The 25936-nt window shown below is 37.7% G+C and overlaps 1 protein-coding gene across 1 annotated transcript in view; it reads right to left on the bottom strand.

Moving 5' to 3' along the window:
- The window catches only part of ctnna2 (catenin (cadherin-associated protein), alpha 2), a 219622-nt gene that overhangs the window by 173686 nt on the left and 20000 nt on the right, over nt 1-25936 (bottom strand). Inside the window, exons 4-6 of the mRNA XM_088420189.1 lie at nt 24333-24499; nt 21935-22054; nt 19017-19283 (exon numbers count right to left, since the gene is read on the bottom strand). Coding sequence (XP_088276315.1) covers nt 19017-19283; nt 21935-22054; nt 24333-24499 — 554 coding nt within the window. The remainder of the gene's footprint in view (nt 1-19016; nt 19284-21934; nt 22055-24332; nt 24500-25936) is intronic.

Here is a 25936-nt window from a genome sequence, read left to right as displayed (position 1 = left end):
CAATTACCTAAAAACGCCTGCAGATGGAGACAAATAAACACAAATACAGCCAACCCCTAGGGTCAAGACAGTTGATTTTGTGTCGCAAAAAAATATCATAAAGAGGGAAGGAAAAAACTCAGTATTCCAAATCACAACATGAATAAAAAGTAAGCCAGGGGCGCTGTAACACTGGGCTCCACTGTATATAGATATATATTTTATTTCATTTGTTTTGTGAAACAGTTATCTTTGCATTGACATCCACACTATAAATTAGAGCGTTCCGAGAGCTACAAGCTGACGCCTAATACACAGAGGACCTGAAGAATGAAAGCTGTAAAGAAGAAAAGAACATGAAGGCAAAACTGAGAACATTCCCAGAGGGCTTTATTCCATTGTTATTCAAGCATGATGTCAGGTACCAATTATCATAGGGCATTCGGAATAGTTAGGGTAGAAAGATTAGAAAAGATTTGATTGACAATAGCTGGGAGGTTTTCAAGTTAATTGGCAATGGCTCATGCCCTTCTCCATCAAAGAAATATGAAACGATTGCCATCGTCGGTTCAATGTCGGATTTATAATGGCATGATCAATAAAATTGTGCTGAATGCAAAGAGCAAATTTACATTGTATCTGTGAGGATATCATGCAATACATAGCAGCTCATGTTTTATTGTTTTCTACTATAACATTTAGATGGCTACACATTAGGATACACTGAACAAAAAAAATTGCCACTTTTTGAGGAGGTGTCAAGCATCTGTTTTCAAATGCTCTTATCGCAAATAACATCATCTTTATATTTACGAAAATTCACCAATTGCAGTCTGGCTGGGAGTTTTTTCCAAGCAAATAGTGGGAGTCCACTCTATTTATTATTTTTTTTTATTTTATTTACACAAATTTGACATAAACATTTTTCTTGGTCCATTATTCTGTCTGGAAAATATGCTATGTGCATGTGCAAAAGTGACACCGCACTAGCTAAAATGGAAGATGCTTTGTCAGTGCCAGAGTAAGGACAAACTAGTTTCTGAGGAACAGCTTATACATGCAGTTCAAAGTATAGTGGGCTCTATCATTACTCAAGACCAGAAAAAGAAAAAAAAGCAATTATTGTACTGATCTTTGGAAGTTGACTTGAGGAAAGCTGTGTTCAATAACTAATCACAGGGCAAGACACCTCACACGTCTTTAGAAATATTCATCCAATGTACCAAACAGCAATAACTAGTACATCAGCACATTGGAAAGGGTATTTTTTATTTATTGCACTGAAATCGGGGCTGTGCCACCGTTTATTGTTTTGGGCAAACAATTATTAAATGTTTCCAAGTAATCCTGATATGTCCCCAGTATCAGGCAATCCTTGAGACTAAAGTTGTGTACCGGTATGGGATATGAAAAAGTGAGATCTAAAGTTGCATGAAAGTTGAATGAAATATTTTAAATATGCAAATTAGCAAAATATATAAAGCCCCGAATGTAAAAGTTTACTATCATGAGAATATTCACACTTGAGCATTTGTTGTACTCTTATACTGTATGCAGACAGCAAGGCAAAGCCTCAACTTAAAACAACACGACAGAATCATTTTGAAACAGGAGCAAGGAATTAAGGAATTATGGTACACAATGACAAACTACATTTGTCAGAGAATTGTTATGCTGAAGAACTGTTTTGAATGATTGGGGCAACATTAAGAGTACAGATATAAATAAAAGAATGCAGTAGAACGATGTTACATAAAGCATGAAGTGGCTACGTGCTGTGCATGAAGCTAATGTAAGCATGTAGCAATAAAATACAAGTCTCTTTCCTCTGAGGAGTAAACATGCAACACAAATATCTCCTTAAAATCAAACAGTAAAGCATTCTTGAAACATTTATAAAGACAGAAGATGCAACTCAAGAAAAAAGATGGGTAACATCATTAATTAGTTAGATGAAATCAGCAGGAATTTAAGATAAAAATGTTGTTTTCCAAAAATAGTGAAAGCATACCCCATTGTGCTACTGCAATTGCTTCCAGTACAAATACATGGTTGTCATTCATATGAAATCTCCCCTACAGAGCATAGCAGTGGGAGGCTCCGAGGAACAGCAAGGCCTTCTTTGCGGACCTCTCTTTATCCATCTTTCCATCCATTTTCTTTCGCCGCTTATGGTCATTAGGGTCGCTGGCTTGATGGTGCCTATCCCAGCCATCTTAGTGCAGTTGACAGGGTACATACTGAACTGGTTGCTAGCCAATCGCAGGGCACACAGAGACAAACAACCATTCACACTCAAAATCACACAAAGGGCAATTTGGGTTGTTCGATATGCCTACCATTTGGAAAGTGGGAAGAGACCGGAGCACCCAGACAAGACCTATGCGAGCACCAAGAGAACATGCAAACCTCACACAGGGCAAGATGGAATCAGACCCGGGACTTCTGAACGTGCAAACCAGTCTTTCAACGTACTTCGGCTATGCTTTGAATATTAAATAAACAGATAAAATCTCTCTGGTCTGCATGATATATCCACAGTTTTGTCAGTGCTTCCAGTGCTACATATTATACCAGAGATTTTCCCATTTAAAACGTTGGATAAAAACTGGATAGAAAAAAAATCAGATTTCAGCAAGCTAGTGTTGTCAGGGTCCCTTTAATCAGTCAGAGCCTTCAGGATGAAAAGAGAAGTCCCTGCTCACTTTTGCTGGATAGAGACTGTGAATAAGGACCCAGAAAGAAGTAGAGGGGAACATATGCTGTCTCTCTGTTTAAGGTGATTAGGAGTTTGGCCTACATGAGACATTCTTAAATATCAGGTGATGGCTTTTTTTGACCATCTAATCATTTACAGGTTTTCAAAAATGATGCCATTTTGTGAAATACAGGAGCCGCTGGGTCACAATTATGCTTTTTCAGTATTTGTATGGCAATTTACCGTTTGCTATGGTCACTAACAGGGGGATTCCACTACATCCGACACGCTCCGCTCCGTTGCGCGACGACGGATGCACACCCGCGCCCACTGCTTGCGTTTCTGATCTGCCTCTATGCGCCACGCAGTGTCACACATTCCTAACATTCCTTGGGAAGTCAAACTAGGCATGCGCGGGGATCATCAACTCAGTCGTTTATGGAAAATTTGCTTGGATAAAACTTGATTGCATACATGTATACATTCAGAAAACAAATAAAAAAGAAAGAAAGGATTTATTTACCTTTGAGTGGCGCTTGTTATGCCCATATTCCCTAGTAAGGGTAGCCTAGGCTAGGCTAGCTTCGTATTTCTTCGTATTTCTTAATCATCTCCGTTTCCATGTAAATTATCTTCTTACTTCTCTCTTTAACATCACTAGCAATCTTGGGACCCAGGGGTAACCCATTCAAGCAGTAAAATGCACCATAAATATGGTTTTGTAACCGCTCACGATAGAACAAAGCTTTTCCATTCCGCCATTGTGAAACGAGTGAGCCCGACCAATAGCATACCAGCATCTCCGTGAAGGAGACGCTGACCAATAGCAGACCAGCATTGTAGTGGCGCGTTGCATGGAGGCAGTTAGCCAACAGAAGAGAAAATAAGTGAAATGATCTAAAAACGCCTACAGATACAGCCAACCCCCTAGAGTCACAACAGTTGTTTTTGTCGCAAAGCGGAGACAATACCGTAAAGATGGGATGAAAAAAACTCAGTATTCCACATCGCAACGTGAAGAAAAACATAAGACAGGGACGCTGTAACCTGGGGGTCCACTGTATAGACAAAAATGATGGTATTATCTAACGTGATTCGTCATTATACAACCATTTTGACATACTAGCTACAGTTCACGGATCTTGCAACAGGATAAAGCAAGACACTCAATATCTAAATATTCTGAGGTGGCCTTCTCTGCACCCTCATTTAATTCCCTTTGATCATTTGTGGAAGGAGCTGAACCATGCAATTTGGAGAAGGCAACCTTCAAACTTAAGACTGCAGGAGCTGTTCGCTCATGAGGAGAGGGCAAAAATGCCAATGGGCTGTTGCATCAGTCTCAATGAGCATACAAATAGTTTTTTTGTAGTGAGTGGCTCAAAATGTTTATTTAAGCACACCATCATATAAATCTAGACCACTTATTTTAGTTTTAATCTTGCTATAATTTAGTTAATCCTTTGAATTTCAATTCATGTTGATTGCTTGCTGCCATTGCCATCCCGTTTATCTGCCGTTTATTTCATTGACCCATCACCTCATGTAAGATGCATGATTGTAAAAGTAAGCACATCTACTATCTTCCGATACCTTGAAATTCTAATCTTGTGCATGCTGGATCTTGTAATGTAATGTCCTCTTTACAATAGCTTGTCTACCACTCTAGATCAGTTTTAGAGCATTCTTCAAAGGTGCTGTTTTCGGTTTCACATAACAATTAAATTTACCTAATGAAGTGTTTTTGTCTTAAGTATGTTTTTTGGGTTTAAAGATTTGACGCTATGCCCTCCCTATCAGAATTCAAGAGTTCAAGACAGATGTTGTCACCAGTGAATCAGTTCATGTATGCTCAGGATTGAGCCCATGTTTATTTCATCATGAGTTTGTTTTCCAGTAAGGTAGCTCTCTGGCAGTAAGTAATGCCAATGCAGCTGTGGTTAAGTCTCTACTTTCAGCATACCTTCCACACGACAACAGGAGGACTTTCACAAAATAACTTTGTGTGGCATCAACTAGGAAGAGATGATAACCCATATGCATTGGATGAAACTGCTGGATTGGAGGAGCTAATATGTCTTTCCATCTGGCTAGACAAACGCGTATGAGGCGATGAAAGAGAGCGGTTGGTGGTGTTCTGATGCCAACTTCCTCCTAAGCACCAATGCCAGCAAATAAATGCCTGCAGTGATCGACAATGCCATTGTTTCCCTTCACTTTGCTTCGTCCTTGTTCAAAAGAAGATAGCAGAGGAAGTGAAGCAGCTCGGTCCCAGCCAAATGCCACAGAAAGATGATGGTGCTGGTCTGTCTCTATCCCCGGCCACCCCGGATGCAAAATACTAGTATATAAAGTATGTTAAGACCTTCTAAGAGCCCAATATATCAATCCAACCATTATGACGTCGACAATGTTACCCTGTACACTGGTAAGAACTCAAGGCCTTATCTGATTATATTCAAATAAGTGGAGAATAAGAGGGGACAGTGGATTGTGGTGAGCTTTAAACACCTCAGTAACATTCACATAAATGTAAGCATGGGAGTGCCGAGGTAGTATTGACATGGAAAATAAGTGTCTGCTTTGTCTTGAGACTTAATGGGGCTGACGAATGAACTAATGCCCATTACATTGAAACATATAAGGGAAACCCTTTGAATGGACTCTTCATTAACTTAACGCCCTCCTCCTACTTTCATACATAACCTTTTGGAAAAGGCAAAAGATGTGGGAGTGTTATCACTGTATTTAATTATGTCTCACTTCATTATGGCCATCATTTGTATGAGTGCATTAAAAACAACTGTTCACATCCAAATTACTTGAGCATTGCAAAGATGCTGTGTTGCATTAAAGAAAGAACTTTTTAACCTAAAACATTTTTTTTTTTCACTGAGAACCACTGCTCTTAATGATGAACATTGTTTTTAGGTTTTTATATATATATATTTTTATACAACTTTGTAACAAAAAAAGGGTATCAGACACTAGCAAAGACAAAGAAGCAAGAAATAATGTGACATGGAAAAGTATTGTTCATTGTACATTACTGTTGTGCAAAAACCACAATACGTTAACCGTACACTGACCATACGAATATTCATAATTGACTTCAACAACTTTTCTTAATAAAGGGTACTTGCCTGTATCATTTTTTCACCAAAGGTTGAGTAAACCATTATTGCATTGTTTAAACCACAGATGACAAATTGTTACCATATTTAAAATGTGGGCATAGTTTACACGGAGAATGCGTTCTTGCAAACAGGCGGTAAATGCCTCCGGTTTGTTTTATCTGCTACAATTTGGTGACACTACTGCCACCTACTGGCTTGATATGCTTATAAATGAATAAAAGTGCACTATGTGGATTTGTGTAGCAGCAATTTTATTCAATGAACAAAGCCATGTGGACAGAATTTTTGTTTGTTTGTTTAGCCATGGTTACGTGTAGACAAGGCCTTAAATATTAAATGTTCATCCTTAGACAGTGTAGATGCAGATGCAGAACAGCAGGTTTAACTGCAACGTAACACTAGCGGGATGCATACAAATAAATTAGCCTTAAGATAGAAATCTGATATCTGTGTATTTTCATCACATTGGAATTCAAGTCTGTCCCTTGGACTCATTCTCTGTTGTTGCTATATGCTGTTAAGGGACTTTTTCATCACAATGGCAACCAAAGAATTGGCAAATTATGAATCTTCTGTTTGGAGTGTGAAGAAAGCATAATCTCAGGTTAAGTAACACTTCCCAAATTAGTTGAAACATCGAACACAATTTTCAATACAAACCAAAATACATTAATCCATTTATTTATTGTAAAAACCCTTACACTAACCAGACAGACAAATCATCAGGACTGTGTGTGCTATTTCCTTTGACCAATGCATGAATCCATCATCACTAGAAACCAGACAGGAAGTGACTAATTTGAATATGAATATGCTTAGCAATTTATTTTTATGCTTTTCTGCCTTGCAAAGAGATAACCCCAAACTCTAGCCACAGCCACACTTTCAACACCTACTCATTCTTCCACGTTCCCTCTTTAGCCCCTCAGTAACCATGTGCTCATTGCTTTTTCCCTTTATTTCTCCAATTGAGCCTCAGCACATAACAATTATTAGCTTCCGAGCCTTCAGAAACATTTTTGCAATAAAAAATGTATAAGTGAAAGCATTTCTGTGCAATAAAGTACAAGTGCAAGTGACTTCCAAAAAACAGTGGACTTTGTTAGTCAAACTAAGACTAATGCATCAAATTGAATGTACTAAATGTTAACAGCAAGTAGCGAATACATGTAATTATAGATTTTTTTTCTACAGAAAGACAATTTTGAATGCAGTAAACAGTGTACATGACGCTGACTTAATCAATGAGAATTTTTTAAGAGCCCGTGGCTGAGGGTAGATGAAAATTATTTTTCAATGTCAGAAGCGTTATCTTGCTTAAGTAGCCTCAAGTAATTTAAACAACAAATGTCCACACGTGTGACCAAACTGTTAATAAACCTCAGATCTGTACGCGTGCGTGTGCGTGTGTGTGTAGGTGTGTGTTTGTGTTTGTGTGAATGTCTGATAGGGTTATTCAAAATCAAAGCACAGATTTCCACAAACTTTGTGGAAGAATGGTGTATGGGCCAAGCAAGTCAACAATCATTAAATCTTGGCATTGAGAAGATCCAGGGTTTTTTGTTTATTGTGTTTTCACTTTGTTAACATGCTGAACTTGTCAGCGCACCCACTAAAAGCTGTTTTCATTAAGTGGTTTCTTTCTTGGATGCAAGACTTCACGTGATACGATAAACACAATAGAATATGAACCTTTCTGCGTGACTTTTTTTTTTATTTGACCGATTTGTTATGTATGCACACAATAGCATACCACATTGTCAGTGTTTTCAAATGCTATTTTCACTATCTTATACATTCTAACCACATATGTTTAATCCCGCTCTTTTTTTTCTCCAGAGTGATACCTGTACAAATGCTCAAGTAGTAGCCACCGATACCAACGCTGGAATCCAATAGTGCCACTAGTACTTTTGATACACAAACCCAATGGAAGTTTATTTTAAAAAAGACCTACCTTTTCTAGAAGCATTTTCCCTAAGATTTCATAAAATGTCAATGTTCTATTGATCTCATTTGTTATTTCTAGTTTGTGAATTTAAAGGTTCTCCAACAAAACAGCTGCTACTAGCATTGACTGCCATTGTGTGTAATGATACCTTGAGGCAAGCCTGGGTAATACATTCTTGCCCATTTCTAATTTTATCAAGAAACAACCAGATCTAAAATTATTCAGGTGTTATAGAGTACTACATATAGGTGTTTTATGATCCAAATAGTTGGTTAAAAAAAATCTGGATTATTTAGATTGAAGGGAAAGATTGATTTCCCTCAACATAATTGATTATGGATTTCTACAGTGCAATATAAATAGTTCAATTCAATATTAAAATGTATGCCCATATTTATCAGTATATTTTTTTCTCATTTTTGCTCATCTGCCATTATTTTTCTTTTGTATGCTGAAATAATAAGTATTTAGTTATATTCATGTTTTTGTCAAGTAAATTGAAACTTAAATAATAAAATAAGTACCTTTTCACAGTTGCGGGATGAACAACATTGTATTTTCTGATATATCCCAAAATTTTGAGAAGGGCAACAAGACATAAAGCGCTTCATCAACCCAAATGAACTACAATGACAACCCATTGAATTAGTGTTAAAATACAATTTGGGTTTATGCATCACTGGCACTAAGAACGAGCAGTATATTTCAATGCAGTACATTCAAAAATGTATACCAGTCCTTGGAAGCATTTAAAAATGTCTTCCACACAACATGCCTACAATATTATCTCATATGCATGTTTTGTCATTACATTTTTTTTATTTAAATGAGTTTTAATTTTTTATGACAAAGTAGAAAAATAAATAGTTGAGTCGTAACTATGCAAATAGATGGAGGTTGGAAACAGCCAGACAATGTTCTTGGCAAAGATGACTGGAAGTTTATCATCTATACTTGGCATTTCTTATGACGAGCATACAGTACATCTGCAAGAGGCTTAAAGCCTTGAGCCATGACTTAATATGCTTTTGGTTGCCATTGAGTTTGACTGAAAGAGAAATGCACAAAACAGCAGAAACAATACACACATTACATGATGTAAAAGACTGGAAAGGGGATATGAGTTCAAGATGTGGAACTAACACGATAAAGATATAATGCCGGCAAGGCAGGCGTAAAGGAAGTCAATCTCATTGCTGCAAACATTTGATGATGAAAGAAATGCTGATTTAGCAAAATCAGCGAGGCATCAACTCATTAACGGGAAGAGACGTTTTCCACATTAAATACAGTACATCAGCAATACACAGTAACCTTAAAATTATCTAAGTATGAGTGTAGGATTGACTTAGCACATTTTCATTTTTAATGAGCAAAAGGGTGAATACCAAACAATACCTCCTGGTACTCATCTGAATAACCCGTAAAAAAATAAATAAATAAAGTGCATCCCTGCCTATAAGTCTATTCAAGTAAAACAGATCTATAAAAATCAATATAAACGCTGACTGAAAGTAGCAAACTGAGCTGAAAGAAAAGATTATAGTGAAGAACTGGCCTTAAGGCTAAGAGATCAAATTAAAACTAGCATGGGACTCTTGCTCTTGTTCGCTAGTGACTCAATACTCATAGCTCGCCCCTACTTGCCCCTTATTTGTGTCTGAAAAAAAAAAGAGGCAAAGGCTTACTAATTACTGGACAGCAATAAACAAAACAATATTTCTTAAGCCGCTGGCAAGCTCTCATTATTTCAGCTGACTCCTTCTATTCATATTGCATTTGACAGGTGCATTTATCCACGTATAACACTTGCTCTGTTGTTTTTGGTATCCTTATAACGGGTTTGTGCATCTCTCCGGATTATGTATTTTAAGTTTGTTTGTTTTATTATTATTTTGTTTCATGAGACATACATGGTTAAGTTACCTTTTTTTTTAGATAAGGCTTGGTGATTATGGAAAAATAATAATCACAGTTATTCTGATTGCTATTGAAAGCATGATAAATAAAATTGTCATTGAGTTCAAAATGCAGTATTTATTCACCTACCAAAACGATTACTCAAACCTACTGTGAGGCAATCATCATACCCACTCATCCCTGCAAGCTGAACACTACATTCTTTAACACTCAATTCTTTTTGTCAAAAGCAGTACAAAATGACTTTTTAAATGCCATGTGAAATCCAAGTTTCTGGCATTTTCATCCTGCTTTGGCAACACCTTTGTTGCTTTGCATTGCAAACTAAACGTGTGACTAAACATGACCAAAAGTGTGCAATTGTAATTAGTTTATTTAGTTGGTCTCTTCTATTTACACAAATCTAACCTAGGACCTTGGGTATCCTAATTTGTGCCAAATTGTGTGGACGTGTGTTGGTACAACAATAAAAACCCCTTGTAACTTGTAAAAAACAATGTAAAACAGGAATACACTTGAATATGGCATTATCAATTGAATACTGGCTGGTCCTGCTGTGTACATGTTGGCTTCTTAGGGGCAGTGTGATGCATGCATGCATGTGATTGAGTTCTATTCACGTATCCTGTTTTGCAGGGAAGAATATGTGAGTATTTTCAAATTAATTTTATGTATGGGTCCTACAATGTTTGTGTGAATACTCAATATTTAAAGGAATATCACTTTCTGATGTCGTTGCTAATTTATTGATAGCATGTTAATCAAATTTTATACTGACTTAAGCATGACCACGTTAGAGCTCTTTAAAATGAAGCATTTCTTTTATTTAAATATGTAACGTCTCCAGCTCTTTTATGTTTTGCATTTAGTCTTACAGTAATCTCCAACTGAGGTGTCAATAGACAATTTAAAGCGCACTCAGATTATGGGCAACAGCCATAACCACAGACATCTTTACCAGCAGATGCAGAAAAAGGGCCCACCCCACACAAACCCTCTTCCATCCTCTCCACTCAGCCACTCAGGCAGAAGGCTAAGGAGCAAGCAGAGCACATCTACCAGACTGCAGCAAAGCTTCTTTCTGGAAGGTGTTGGACTGGAAAACTTGAACACTGCTCGGTAGCCTTGACATCAGGTCCCTCATCTCCACCCTCAATGGTTATTCGTTCTTGCATGATCAACACTTTAACCCCCACAGTGGAAGGACCTTGTTAATATCATGTGAAATTCAAGTTTCACGTTTTCATTTCTGCTGCATCCAAATGCATTTGCATTTTTTGCAAACTTTCAAACTGTGAAGAAGCATTTCCTCTCCTTTATTTTTAATTTTATCTTGTACTGTATTATTTTTACATGCCACTGCGCGAAAAAAAAAAAAAAACAACTGTGACAGATAAGAAAACACTGATAAGCTTTCCCTCTTTTGTCTGAATGTTGACGTTAAATGCTATGCAGGCCACAATGAAGGAGCATCTCAGCATGTCATTCAGTTCACATTAATAGAAGCAATTACCTGTCACTGCACAGATGAATACATGCAACAGCCAGAGAAGTCATTTACATGTGGAGCCACTGTTTGTTGGCAGCCATGCACACATTGCATTGTGTAAGCATGTAAATCCGGTTAGCCATTCCCAACTGAGAACGAGCACATACTTCTACGTTGTAGCTGAAGGCTCAAGGAAATATTGGAAAGTTGCGGATGAGGATACAATAATGCAACTGAATGGTTTACGAAAAGGGATAAAAGCACAGCAGCATCTCAAGCACCTCTTAGTTTCAGATGTTTTTTTTGGAAATTACAGCAGCAAGAAAGCTAGAGGACAAGCAGACGGAAATAAAAAGTGCTGTAAAACCACCCAGTTCATCTTTCATTTCTACCGCAGGCTCAAAGCGACTGACTATCTACCATCGCATGCGTGCTGCACTTTGTTCAGCACACGCATTCAGTAACTGACAAGGTTATCAAACAGGTTTGCTAATTCCACTGGATTTTCCTCAAGGGGGTGATGGCATCTCTTTGGGGGTCAATCTGCTCAGGCTACAACTCGGAAAACAAGTCATCACAGCTCAAGGCTTTCCATACATCTCAGAGTCAGAAGATAGCCTCCGTCACACATACTGCAAAACACTGCAAGATGATGCAGGCACTTTGGCTCAGCTGAGAATGAGCGAGCTCTAAATCTCTGTTTCTAAGGACTTAAGGGAGAAGGGGATAAAAATGGAAAAGACGGGAAGAGGGAGGTGAACTTGAGACTGGAGATCAGAGAAAGGTAAGGCCAGACTGCCATCTTCTGGCCATTGTATGAACTGGCAGATAATCTCTTTCAACAGCCGCATGGCTTTTCATTGATCCACCAAGAGCAAATGTGATATGAAAAGGGGTGCAAGAATCACACAGGTCATGATGGTGAAACAATGACTAACAGTCAAATATGCTGATAGTGAACGTATGCTAAGGGAGGAGAAAATGTAATCAGGTACTGTGGAGGATTTGGTGTTAGATAATCAATGTTGATGTAATCACAGTTAGGTTTACCACCATCCCCATCTTCGACCGTCTAATAAAAGGCATCAGCTGCAGGGAAATATGACACTTGCTTTATATAATTCATACTTTGAGACGACGTTATCTTTGTTTTCTTTCATTGTACTCAAGACAGACCTTTGAATTTGCTTTTCACTGCGATAATGCTGAGCAGAACGGTCCAACGCAATACAGAAAGGGAGACCAACAGGGTAGAATTTTAGAAAACATGTCAATGATTTTCATCTCTGGGCCGAATCAAAATTGATTGGAGGCATTTTTATTGGACATTAATTGGACATTTATTGGACAATATTAATAATTCCTGAAATCTTTATATAATGCATACTGAGTAAAAAAAAAATAGTTGTAGAATAAAAGACAATTTTAATGTACCATCAACTCAGTTTGAAATCTGCGACATAGTAGTTATGTGATGCGACCTAGAAAGAAATCCATTTCTGTGTGCTACAGTCTTTTTTTCCCCCGACACACCCCTGGGGCTTCGACTCCATCTGTCCTCCCACAAATTCACCAATAAAGACTTTATTCCAACATGACAGGTCTTCCCCTGAATGGTGAGTTTAAAGTCACACATCCACAAATGCTGTACCCTTGATGTCAGTAAAAGGGGTGGGGGCAGAAATGCAGTTATTCATACCCTATTCCTTGTTTTATTCATATGGTGCCCTTTCACTTCACGATTCAGAAACTGAACATCATATTAAAACAACAACAAAAAAGATAATCTAACCTTTGTGTCATGCAGCATTCCTAGCAGCTGAGTCATAAATGTTCCAATCAGGGCCCATTAGAGAAATTAGAATATGTAAAACAAATGTTAAAAATGTTTTAGGCTTTGAATAATGGGCGAGAGTCATTAGTCATTATAAGAATAATTCCTAAAGACAATAATTTATAATGGCAGTAATGGAAGGCCACAAATCACTTCATGTTGAGCTTTAATCTGGAACTATGATGGGACAGGTCCAAAATAATGTACTTAAATATATGGAAAATACAAATATTTCCCAATGGTAATCTTTGCTGGAGGATGTTTTGGATTTGACAGTGCTCGTGACATATCCTGGGGAGATCTGTTACCTATGCTTGATATTAGGATAAACAAGCTGGTACCAGAATCACAAACAGCGGATCACTGAATTTAAGTATCGTGCATACACTTGGGATATTGATGACTTGCTCAAGGGTGCGTCCACAGTGTTTGGAAGCAATCTCGTCAGCATCTTGTCTTCTAAGGTTCTCTGGCACTAAATCAACTTTTACCTTTTCTGAGCAACTGATATTTCAAAAACATATCATGCCAAACACTGGTTGACTTTCAGTTTGTTTAAATGTCATGGCAAATTCCATGTAAATGAAAAAAAAAGAACATAATAATAAAACGTACTATCAATATCAGACTTTAAAGCTATGTACATAGCTTTTTATAAGCTATGTACATAAACCCCTAACCACCACAAAAACACAAACGTCCATGTCAAATTAGAATTTGGTAATGAAATTTTAGCCCTGCCAGTCAGTGTTATGTTAAAATTTACAAAAGTTAAAAATGACAGTGACACTAAATGTGCTTAATCAATAAGTTAGACAGTAAGTAGCACGGGTGTCAGTGTCAGCTGAGGATGATGCAGTAGAGATCAAGTGGAAAGGTGGAAAGGTGATGTTTTTCATCACACGGACAAAGAAAAATAACTAACATTGTCAAAATGGCAAACTTCAGTAAATGTTGATTAATGATCTTACCAATTACAGTGAATGAAGCATTGATATGATTCACTGATTAGATCATTATCAGGACTGATTTCAAGAACTTCCATCATTAAAAACTGTTGAGAAAATAAAACATTTGTCAGTGCGGTGCATAGATGAGAAGGGCCACATGTCTGGGTTTGTCTTGGGCCCGCAAATAAATGAATAATACTGGATAATAAAATAAATAAATAAATAAAATCCATATCAATTATAGCTACTTTAACATCGACACGCATTATTATTGTAGAAGTTTTTTTTTTTTTTTTTTTTTTTTTTTAATGCATTGATTTAGCATTTTCAACGACCCGGACTGCATGTTTTTGTACAATCAGAGAAAATCAGAAAAAAAGCCATGAACATAGCCAGATTGGTGATTTGAATCTTAAGAATGACGTCTATAATAGACACATATTAAATGCACTACACCTCACCGCAAACAGATTTGTATACTGCCAGGGATTAATACAAAAAAACCCAAAACAGATTGGTGCCTGTTTTAGTCGTGGTGGAAAAACAGGGTCAAGAGAAGCCTCAGGATGTTTTCTACGCCTAATTAAAGAGCACAGACAGCAGCCATTTATATGCCTGCTGACTTGTCTGTGATTGTTTGGTAGCTTGCAGCCTGAAAAACAATACTTAGACATCTTTACAAGAGAAGATATGAGAGAGGTACTATATGTATATTTATTCCTTTGAAAAATGAAAAAAAAAAAAAAACGGAATTGCTGTTTGCTGTGGTTATTTCCGTCGATACCTTTCCCAAATATGCATGACCTACAAATTGAACACGGGCAAAATGTGCTTCTTTCATTTAAGCTGTTTAAACTGACAGCAAGTCCAACATTAATAGCTATGGTGTAGGACTCTTTGTTTGATCAACAAAGTCCCTCCATAATCCTCTATGCACATCTTTACATATTCAGCTACCTGGTGTGCATGAGTATAAAGGACAAATTGCAAGAGCTTTAAGTCACAGCTTCCTGTATCAGGTCATTACTATTCTAAGAGCATTTGACCACAGTCTGTGTCATGTCTCTGTGGTAAGTTAGGAATTAAACATGTGCCAGCTACAGGCGGGCACAGAGGGATAAGTAAAGGGCAATTTGTCTCATTTAATTGCTGCCTGTCTTCCTGTCAACTGTGATGCAAATTATGCAGGTCTTTTGCTTTTCAAAAAGTGACAGTTTAAAATAAAAAAAAAAAAGAGAAATTATGTCATTATTAAAGGTTATACATTTTGGAGCAAGAAAGGCCGAGTCAGCAAAAACTGCAATTTTTCTTAAAGGCTACTAAAATGGATACAAAATATACATAGCTTTCTACAAGTAGTTAATGATGCTTCTATGGGTTGGTTTTAGAAAAACAGGGAAAAACATGAGTTCTCTACAATTTAAGAAAATAACAAATTTGAATCAATGAAGAGCAGGTTATCTTTGGGTTCTTTGAATGCTGGTATTGCCGTTGACACGTATATTTGTCCATGTATTTTATTCAACAGAATGGGTGTATCTGATTGCGCTCCACTGTATTCTGGATGTCAAACATGAAAACAACTTTACATAATCACCAGTAGATGGCAATGCTTCACTTTAGATATGGGATCAACACGAGGAAAAAAGGCTGAATTTTTTTAAACCTTTATTTATTCTATTGCTAAGTCCGAAAAGAGTTTATGATTTTAATTGGCGGGATGTGGTGTATATATGATCATTAAAATAAATATCGCATGTTTTTTTGCAATTGTCAAAACTCTCTAAAATAGCTGCCAGAGAATAAGTTACCTGGGCATACCAAATAGTCACAATATGCTTGCTCTACATGAATCTTTAACAAAATCTTGTTTATAGATTGAAATTCATTCATTTGTGGTTCAAACTGGGATCTTCAATGTATATTTCAGTACTCACAAGTAAAAAGCACATTTTTGCATTGAGTTAAACGAGAAACATTTAAACATAAAGGGGCACAGTTCTTGAACTCAGCTTGTTCCAAAATACTGCGTGTCTATCAAAATCTTCTTTTTTTGTAACACCTTTATTGTGTTACTAAATTGTTCCAGGGTCAGACTATTCCCCCTGTAAAAGAATATTACTGTGTGTATTATTATTATTATTATCATTATGTTGTCGTTGTTGTTGTTTTTGTTGTTGTTGTTGTTTTCGTCGTCGTTTTATGCATGAAATAATACACTGATAAACCAAAATATATATATATATATATATATATATATATATATATATATATATATATATATATATATATATATATATATATATATATACTGGTAAACACCACTACAAAGAAAAAAAAAGTACAATACAAAAGCGTTACGTACATTACTTTATAATGCATCATTAGCGAACTGGGTCAGTTGCAGCTAATGTGTGAATTCATTTACAGTACCAGTGCATAGCCATCCAAGAAACGAAAGATTAGAAGAACCGCTGATGCATAATTTTTTGCCCCATCCAAAACATAGCTACAGGGTTTGAAGACAATGTCTGTCCTTTTAAATAACGTTCAGTGAATGTCTAAAAAAAATTGATATAATTAACCCAAATGAAGCAGCGACATCTCAAGCAACAGAGAGATACCAACTATCACTTTTGTATAAAGAATTGCAGCGCTTTCTAGTACTGCTTTAGTATTGTATAAACACTAGGTGGCAGCAACGGATAACGATTTGGAATACTCTCCTCAGCGTTTTTTATTTGTTCAAAAGTTGGAACTGAGATTGAAATACTAAGACAAACCTGTCATCAGTTAATAAATTGGATTTGTAACTGTATTTGGACTACTGCTGCTGTGTCCTGGCAGGAGAAAAAAGCACGTGCTTGCAGATTTTGCATCCATTCAGCAGAATCACCAAGATTGATTTGTGAGAATCCGTTCATGCATCCATGAGTCTCTTCATCCACACTATGACCGTGCAACGGCTGTTCTGAATGCAATTCTGATGTATTACAGTATGTAAAAATCTTAGCATGATTATTACATATAATTTCAGTATTTTCGGTGGAGCCTTCTTCATAAGGTTGTAAAGTTAAATTTGGAATAATATTAATTAAACAATTTCACAGAACCATAAAATTCTACTTCTACATTCTACTCACGACCAGCTGTGAAGCCATTATAGCGATGCTTAGGTAAATGTCCTGCTCAGGTAAAACACTAAGATTGAATGTGTAGATAAAACATAGTAATGTGTTGATAATATAGTAATCATTCAGCAGCTGCATCAATGCTATTAGACTGCATTTTCAGAGTAGGGTATTTACATTTTTGTGCAAAATTATTAGGCAAGTGAATATTTTGACCATGTCTTCAAAATGTGTACATATATTGTCCATCACCAAGCTTTATAAACTTGAATGCTTATAGGGTATTAGCATGTCAGGTGATGTGTATTTATGTAATGAGGGAGAATGGGGCCAAACGTGTGCATTATTATTAGGCAGCTTCTTTGCCTTAGGCAAATGAAAAGATTTAAGTCACTCTGAAAAGTAGAAAAATGTAAGAGGTCTTTCAGAAGGATGCAGCACCCTTGAAATTGCAAAGAAATTGCAACTTGATCATCAACACATCAAGAAGCTGGCAAACTCTATGCATGGCAGGACTATAATTGAAATTATAATTGCATTGTATGTATATCTGTAAATTTCGAATTGTGTTTTCAAATGTAGTTAAAAATATGCACACTAATAGTTGCCTAATAATTATGTACACGTATATAGATTATACTAAAAAAGATTATATATACAGTGGGCCCCCAGTTTACGAACTCCCTCTTCGTCTTACGAACAGTCCGACATGCCGGTTACTGTTTTCGTACAATTATTTTCGCTTTGCTGCACCAACGAAATCAAATGTTCACGCTTGTCACGGTAACGCTGAACGCTATTGCTCTTACAATGTCACAGTCACTGTCTCAGTCACGGAGTCAGTCACGGAGTCAGTCACGGAGATGCAGATATGCTATTGGCCGGCGTCACGTCAATCACAGAAATGCTGATATGCTATTGGCCGAACGCCTTTATCTAGCTTGATGGCACAGCTGGTCGGGATGGAAGGAAGGAGAGAAAATGAGTGAAAAACGAAAGGAAGGAATGTTGTGAAGACTTTGCAAACTTTAAAACTTCTAAAATTGCAAGTGGCGGTAAAGGAAGAAGCAAGAGGATGATGATAATAGAAACCAAGCAGGAGATAATAAAAAAATACGAAGGAGGCGCACGCATAGTTAACCTTGCTCGTGAGCATGGCCGTAACCGCTCGGCAATCTTCTAAGGGCAAGACTTTCCTTGCCATGGGACGGACCTCGCTCGACAACAAAATGGAGAGGCTTCTTCTATTATGGATTAAAGAGAAGGAAATCGCTGGTGATATGTTCTAGTTTGAGAAAAGTTCTTGTTTAAGAAAATAAATCAATAAATTCTGCGGGTTGGTCTGTGCTCCCCTCCGCCTCCACCCAGCTCAAGTCACGTCGTCCCAAAGGTAAATGTCATTTTTCCTTTGTATATTTATGTTATTTAATTTAACGGTACAGTAGATTATGTAACTAATTTTTAATATGTGTATAAAGTCGTGATGTTTTTCCCTAAGGTTTTTGCACGCGTTGCACGGATTCACTAATTAACATAGGTTTGGATTGCCCGTCATACGAGCAATTCGAGTTACGAGCGTAGCCGCTGAACGGATTAAGTTCGTAACACGGGGGCCCACTGTATTATACTATTATTATATTAAGATTTTACTAAGAAAGCCAGTATCCCAATTATACAGAAGGTTAAAAGCTTTCTTTATTGTTATTACACCTGCACAAGCACAAGGCAACAGTATTCACTTTACTCTCTTAAATATTCAGGTTTGAAGTTTATCAACGTGTTGGGTTCACCAAGACCAATGTAGCTGTTCAAAAATAAAATGAATCCTTGAAAATACAACTTGCCTAATAATTGTGCACAGTGTACAGTATGGACTGCATGTTTGAAAATATATCACTGATAGTTTAAAAGGAAGCGGTGAACTCACATCAAACTCATTGAGGGCAGCAGCCAGTTCCCCGATGCAAGCATGGCTGTGCTTCTCATCAGTAGGCGAGGTAGCCTGAGCTGCACTGGAGATGCCGCCAATGGCCTCCTGCACTTGCTTGAACACGTAGTCCCGGTTGGCCCGCGTAGCCGCCACGTCTGGGTGGCGCAGGAAGGCCTGTGAGGCAGTGTACAGCATGGTGGCATTTTTCTTCAGGGCCCCGCGTGCAGCGGCCATTTCATCTCGACACTGAGGGTCCTTCAGCTCCTGAGGAATGTTTTGGAGTTAGTTTGCACTTTAAACTACTGAAGAGAAGAAAAATGAACATGGAGTTCATTTGAGATCATGTGTATTTGGATTGAACACATTTAAACATAAATTAACGTAAATTTCAGATGATAAACCAATAATATAAGCCAAAGCAGCAAAAACTGAGCAAAAAACATTTTTGTCACAGATAAGCCGCACCAGACTATGAGCTGCAGGTCCAAACACGAAAGGTGGGATACGGACATTTTTTTCTTTTTTTAACGCTTACAACGTGTTTAAAAAGTGAACTGCCTGCTTAAAGCGACATCTTATCCTTAGCAACACTGACAGAATACTGCAGAGTAAAATAGATGTGCACACTCAAACTACGTCATCTTCTTCTTTCTCCCTTTGTTTGATTATTTTGTTGAACATAAGCACATTGCAAATAATTCATATATACAATCATATATATATATATATATATATATATATATATATATATATATATATTCTGTTCTCTTTGTGTCATATTACATCCATTCGGTTACGCTCCTTAGCAGTGAGGCCACCCGGAAACCCTCACATTGAAGGTGACATGTACGCAATCTGTGACTGGATGCTGTGAAGGAAATCATATATTAGGTTGTTATCATTATGTGTTTATTTCTTGTCTAGAATAGCATGCATTGCCATCCATCTATGCAGTCCTAGTTCATCTCGCCCCAGTCCTTAGATAAAGCTGTTGACGCAGGAAAGTGTGAACTGGAACCTTGGAACCTTGGCCGAGCTGTTGGCGCCGCCCGGCTGGCGCTTTTTGTTTTGTCTTGTAATGTGCAATGCTTTGCTGAATGAATAAAAAGCAAGCGGGGATGGCAGCTCACTTGACAGACCCTGAAGGGAACACGGACGTGTGGCCTTCTGCTGTCCCTTGCTAGCAAGAGGAAAGTCAATCTTGGTTGGTCTGAGTTACTACTTTGCTACTTAGCAGTTGGGCTTGTCTTAGTTTTTTGTCATAGATTTCTCTGACAGATACTCAGCATGCGAGGCAGTGCAATGCAGACCAAGCAAGCTTGGCTGTTTGGCTGTGACAATCCCTCTGTGACGTGCTTCTGTAGCGCAGTCATTTTCAAAGTGAATTAAAACATATGATAGAAAATGATTGTTGGAACTGAAACGCACATTCAAACTGTACAACCAAGGCATTGAAGTCTTCTTGAGGACAGAAAGAAGAGTGGCTTTTGTGTTGATTAAGCATTTTGGGGGACAGTCGTTTTGGTGAGTGTGAGCATTTTATTTATGTATTCTTTTTTTCATTGTTATTATGTTTTTGTAACTCTATTTCATTCATATTCAAATAATGGTAAATAGATAAAATTATGTTGTTCTTATATTAAACTGTGATTTGAAATTTAGCATACAATCTTCTTAAAGCTTGCCTGCTCTTGGTGGACTTTGTGGACAAATAATTCTGAAATCACTTTTATTTTCCAGTTTTGACAGTATTACATACAGTATAGTGATAAGTTTTAATTGCTGATGCGTGTTTATTGATGTTTAAATGCTAGCTCGTGTTGTACACGATTAAGGTGATGCAGTGCCCAGTAATGCGTACATGTGCTTCTGAGGGGTATTTATTTGGGTCGGACATCACTGAAGGTGTAAGAGTGAAACGCACGGACCACCATCAATACAAATCACACACACACACACCACACACATTTGCTTTACCAGATTTGCGGCTTAAGAGCCCGAAATTTACGTTTTAGTTTAAAAATTCCTGAAAAACATCTGTCAGTTTATATTATATTGTATGTATATTAGAGGTTGGCACAGAAGACTAGGGTTTATCAAGTCTACTTCAGGTTTGAGATTTGGGGTTCCATTCTCAGGTCTGTGCGAAGATTGCATGTTCTCCCTACACTCCGTTTTTGTTCCTTTATCTTTTGATAAGCTTCCTCCCACACACCCAAAATATACAGTATAAGGTTAACTTAAGACTCATAATTGTTCACTAAAAACGTGAGCATTTGGCAAGCAGTTCAGGGTGTATCCTGCCTCTAACCAAAAGTCCACTAGAAAAGGCTTCAGCTCAGCGTGACACTAATTAGAACAAGTAGTACGGTATAGAAATTTTAAAGATTGGTGGGGTTTTTTCTTCCAGATTCAGTCAGATTTTTATTATTGTTATTTACCACAGCAAGAACAAAAAGATGTATACACTGGTCAAATGTGTTGTAACTACTCCTACTGCAGTTCCTTCATGTACTCTTTCACTACATCTATAAACTTCTTTGGTCTTCCTCGAGACCTCTTGCCTGGCAATTCAAAATTCAGCATCCTTCTATCTATGTATATATTCACTCTCTCTCCTCCAGTGGTGGGGCACACCAACAAAACACATCAAATAAAAGATTAATATTTGTGGGTTTATCGACCCCTCCGTATTGTGGGGCTGTGGATGAAAGTCAGAAAAACATCAGAGAACCGCTACCAAAAAAGTTTAACTTTACTGAGAAAAAACAGACTTGTGATTCCTTTTCAATATGGTCTTGCTGTCTCACCAAATATATTTCCAAGTCAACGATTTTCTGAGTCAGAATACTTAGTCAGAAAGGGTTTATGTTTTTGGAAAAAGTAAGGTTAAGAAAAAAGAGGTAGACTGTTACCTGCTGTCTCCGAGCTGCTACATAATTAAGCTTCACCATCTCTTTGCCAAATTCTTTGAAGCGGTTTGCCAGGTCCTGTTCATTGGTTGCATTCTTAACTCCTTCCAGTGCCTCCTCTACCTGCAACACACACAGATGTAGATTTTAGATCCAACAAAATAAATTGATGTGTGCAAACCATTTCCAGCAAGGCTTTAAACACTATACTTTAATTACATCATCGCCCCAAAACACAACAGGGTTTTTTTTGGCTGAATGAAGAAAAACAATTTCTGCCAGCATGAAATCACAAGCGGATTTAGAAAAAAAAATGAAGACCATAACCATTAAGATGTCCAATTTAAAAGGGTCTCAATTCAGCAATCACCATCCATTATGTGGGCACATTGTGATTCCACACTCTCTTCCCTCCCTAATGAAAGTGCTTTACAAAATGTAATGGAAAGGAGAGGAGTGAGAGATAACTTTGAAGAGGTCTTTGATGACAAGGCTTCCTCTGTGGCTCTCAAGAATGGAGCTGGAAAAAGGAATTGAGAAGAAAGTGTTGGGTGAAGGAAGCCTAATTTGTTTTAATTTGAATGATTTATTTTCTAATTATTCTTATATCCTGAAGTTATTTCTTATATTTTTTTATATAATTTAAATTTTTTAAACAGTGTACATGATCAATGCAATTGCTTCAGAGTTGTTGATTCTTTCTGTTCATCCATCCATCCATTTTCTATAGTCGCTTATCCTCATAGAGGTCACAGGCCTGCTGGTGCCTATCCCAGCAGTCTATGGGCAGTAGGCGGGGGACACCCTGAACTGGTTTCCAGCCAATCCCAGGGCAGACAGAGACGAACAACTATTCACGCACCCAATCACACGTACGGACAATTTAGTATATCCAATTCACCTGTGTTACATGTTTTTGGAATGTGGAAGGAAGCTAGAGTTTAGCAAAAAATGTTTTCTGTAATTTATATTGTTTATGTGTATGTCTGTATTTGGTACATGCAGCATCCACTTCAACCTGTGGGCCTGGAAGGGGGCTCCTCGGTGATTTAGGGCTATACAAATAAAATTTGATTGATTGATTGATTGAGTGCCTGGAGACAAACTACGCGGGCTCGGGGAGAACATGCAAACTCCACACAGGCTGGCCAGAACGAGTTGGATTTGAACTTGAGTCCCTGAACTGTGAGGCGGACGTTCTAACAACTTCACCACCGAGCCTCTTTCTGTTTATTTTCTATTTATCCATAAATGACTGTGAAGTATGACTTTAGAAAGGCATATTGCTGTATTGTTATGTACGTTGTTTTCAGAATACGTCACAAGCCAAAATATTGAGGCTGAAATCCCCCCCCCCCCCCTACCCCCGCACCCCAGTACTCTCGTTTGCCTGTGTCCCCAACATGTTTTTAACATCAAAATATTACTCAGCATCCACCTACAGTTTATTCAACAAAAGTTGATGCCTTACCAACATTTTTGACAACCTTCCATGTTTATTTGATCTTGTGGAAAAAAAGAACATCAATCAAGAAAAAAAAAAAGAACAGAGTTTTGTTAACATAAATGCTGCAAGCCTCGATGATTAAGTAGATGACAACTACACTACATTGTTGTCATGACCATGCTTCTGGGACTAACTTCAAAATAAATTGCCCCAATGTCGTTTCATACATTACTTGATACTTCCTTTACAACCAGCCGTGTCACCAGAGATTTTACTGGGGCAATTTCCAGTACTGCTCTGCAATGCTCCGTTAAACAATGTGCATGTGGCTAATTAATATAGTAAATTATTTACATGTAGCAATTTTGCCTGATATTACGTACTTATGAGCGTGGGAGGGAGAAGTAGGTGACGAGAATCACTGAAGTTGGTAAGTTTAGCCGACACCGAGGTGTTAAAAATATGATTTTGAACCGACTTAAAGTGTCCAAGATATACATCAGAAAGTTATACGCCCTCAGTATGGATAAAGCAGCGATAAATGAGGGAGGTAAATAAAGTCCTAGGCTAGCTAAGGTAACATAAGTCTTTCTTAAGTTCATGCTAAATTAGCTAATGGTATTCCTTACGTCAAGACAACCAGATTAATTTGTATCAGCATGAAACGTAATGCTGCCTGTGGTCTTTTGGTTCTGTGTCGATGACAATGGATGGCGCAGCAGTTCGGAACTGCTTCACCTTATATATACACACACACATACTTACAAAATGATTAGCCTTTGTTTTCCTAGTATTATTTAGTATACTAGTATTTCCTAGTATTAGAAGGTTGTATTGTCTAATTTTATCATTTTTCATAGAGGTGAAAAATTTGACATGTCGCAAGGGGTCACAAACACAGTTACACAATGCAAATACAACCGAAAGACCACATTGCTGTTCCTTCAAGCTTACAATTTTTAGGTGTGCCAGCAGCCTCATAACATCAGCCATGTCGGCAAGGATGAGAAGGCGCGTGACCGCTGACAGCAGGGCCCGGGCAGCCCTCACCATGGTGCCACGTTTGACAGAAGAGCAGGGGTCATCTGCAAACTCTGAGGAGGCAATGCGCATAGTCTCTCCTGCAAAAAAATGAATAAAGAATCAATTCATCCATTTTCTATAGCCGCTTATCCTCACTAGAGTTGCTGGCTTGCCAGTGCCAATACCACCGTGTCTACGGGCAGGTAAAAGTGAAAAGCAAATTTGCCTCACAATTCACAGTGGCGAGGAGTTCAATTCCAGCTCACTCCGGTCTTCCTGTATGGACTTTGCATGTTCACGCCGTGCCCGTGTGGGTTCTCTCCCATAATTTTGGCTTCCTTTCATATTTCAAAAATATATAGGATACTCTTAATTGTCCTTTGGTGTGATTGGGTGTGTGAATGGTTATTCATCCTTATATGACCTGCAGTTGACTGGTAACCAGTTCTGGGTGTCCTGCCTGAAGAAGGCTGGGATAGGCAACAGCAAAAATGTAACTCTTGTAAGGATAAGCAGCTACTGAAGATAAATAATAATAATAATAATAATAATAATAATCATAATAATACAGACAGATTTGTTATATTGACACTCTTTGCACACTTAACGTGTAGTTGTGAATGACATAAAATGAATGCCGAATATCTTTTATTCATCTGTAATAAAAGTGCAACCTCTCAAGTACTGGCTGAACTTGACATGAGCATGCTTTTCTCATATTTAGTAATAACTGTGCTATGGTAAATAAGGAATCTTATTGTAAAGGCAGCAGAAAAAGGCACAAGGCTGTAGCTCAGCACAGCCAGCAGTCTTGTTTGGGCTTGTGATGAACTGCTAAAATGTGACAGGCCAAAAGGTTTTGCCTTCCAAATCTGTCTGTGGTCCTAAAGCATGTGCATAATTTAACAGTGACAAAATCTGAGCGGAAGAGGGCACAATGACATGGGTCGATGCCATGAGGACAGATTTAAATGTTCATTTCAAAATGACCTTTTTGAGGTCAATGGACCAATTTTACAGGGAACATCTCCCCCTATAAAACTGATGTTGCTTGAGACAAATGCCAGCCGAATCTGGAGAAGACTTTTTGCACATTTGTCACAAACTGTATAATTCAATATTTTTCATTGAAAAGTATCATTACTAATCTTCTGCTTTGTAAAGGTTTTCATCTATAATGCCAAAACATTCAGGTTAATGATTAAATCAGTAACAGGGAAGTGAGAGCTGACCCAGCAGTAAGAAAATGAGGGCTAAACGTATACTCCGGTCCATTTGCTTTACAAGCTGTTGCAATAGTTATTCAGAAGAAAATTTAATTCCGTCCTTGGGTGGTGGACATTTGATTGAAAAAGCTTTAAGAAGAATGTGATTCTCCTCATCAGGGTCACAGAATGTTACCCCAGACTGAATGAGAGACAGGGCACCAGCTCTTTTAAGTAGAGCTACTATAGACTGATGTTATTTTCATGTAGTGATCTGAGCGGCAGGTAAAGTTAGCGGCACTCACTAAACTCTGATGCACTGTGTGTTGT

The sequence above is a fragment of the Hippichthys cyanospilos genome, chromosome 7 (assembly GCF_059441005.1).
Source record: "Hippichthys cyanospilos isolate Australia breed blue-spotted pipefish chromosome 7, RoL_Hcya_1.0, whole genome shotgun sequence".
Lineage (NCBI taxonomy): Eukaryota > Metazoa > Chordata > Actinopteri > Syngnathiformes > Syngnathidae > Hippichthys > Hippichthys cyanospilos.
This window is presented reverse-complemented; position numbering and strand designations above follow the sequence as displayed.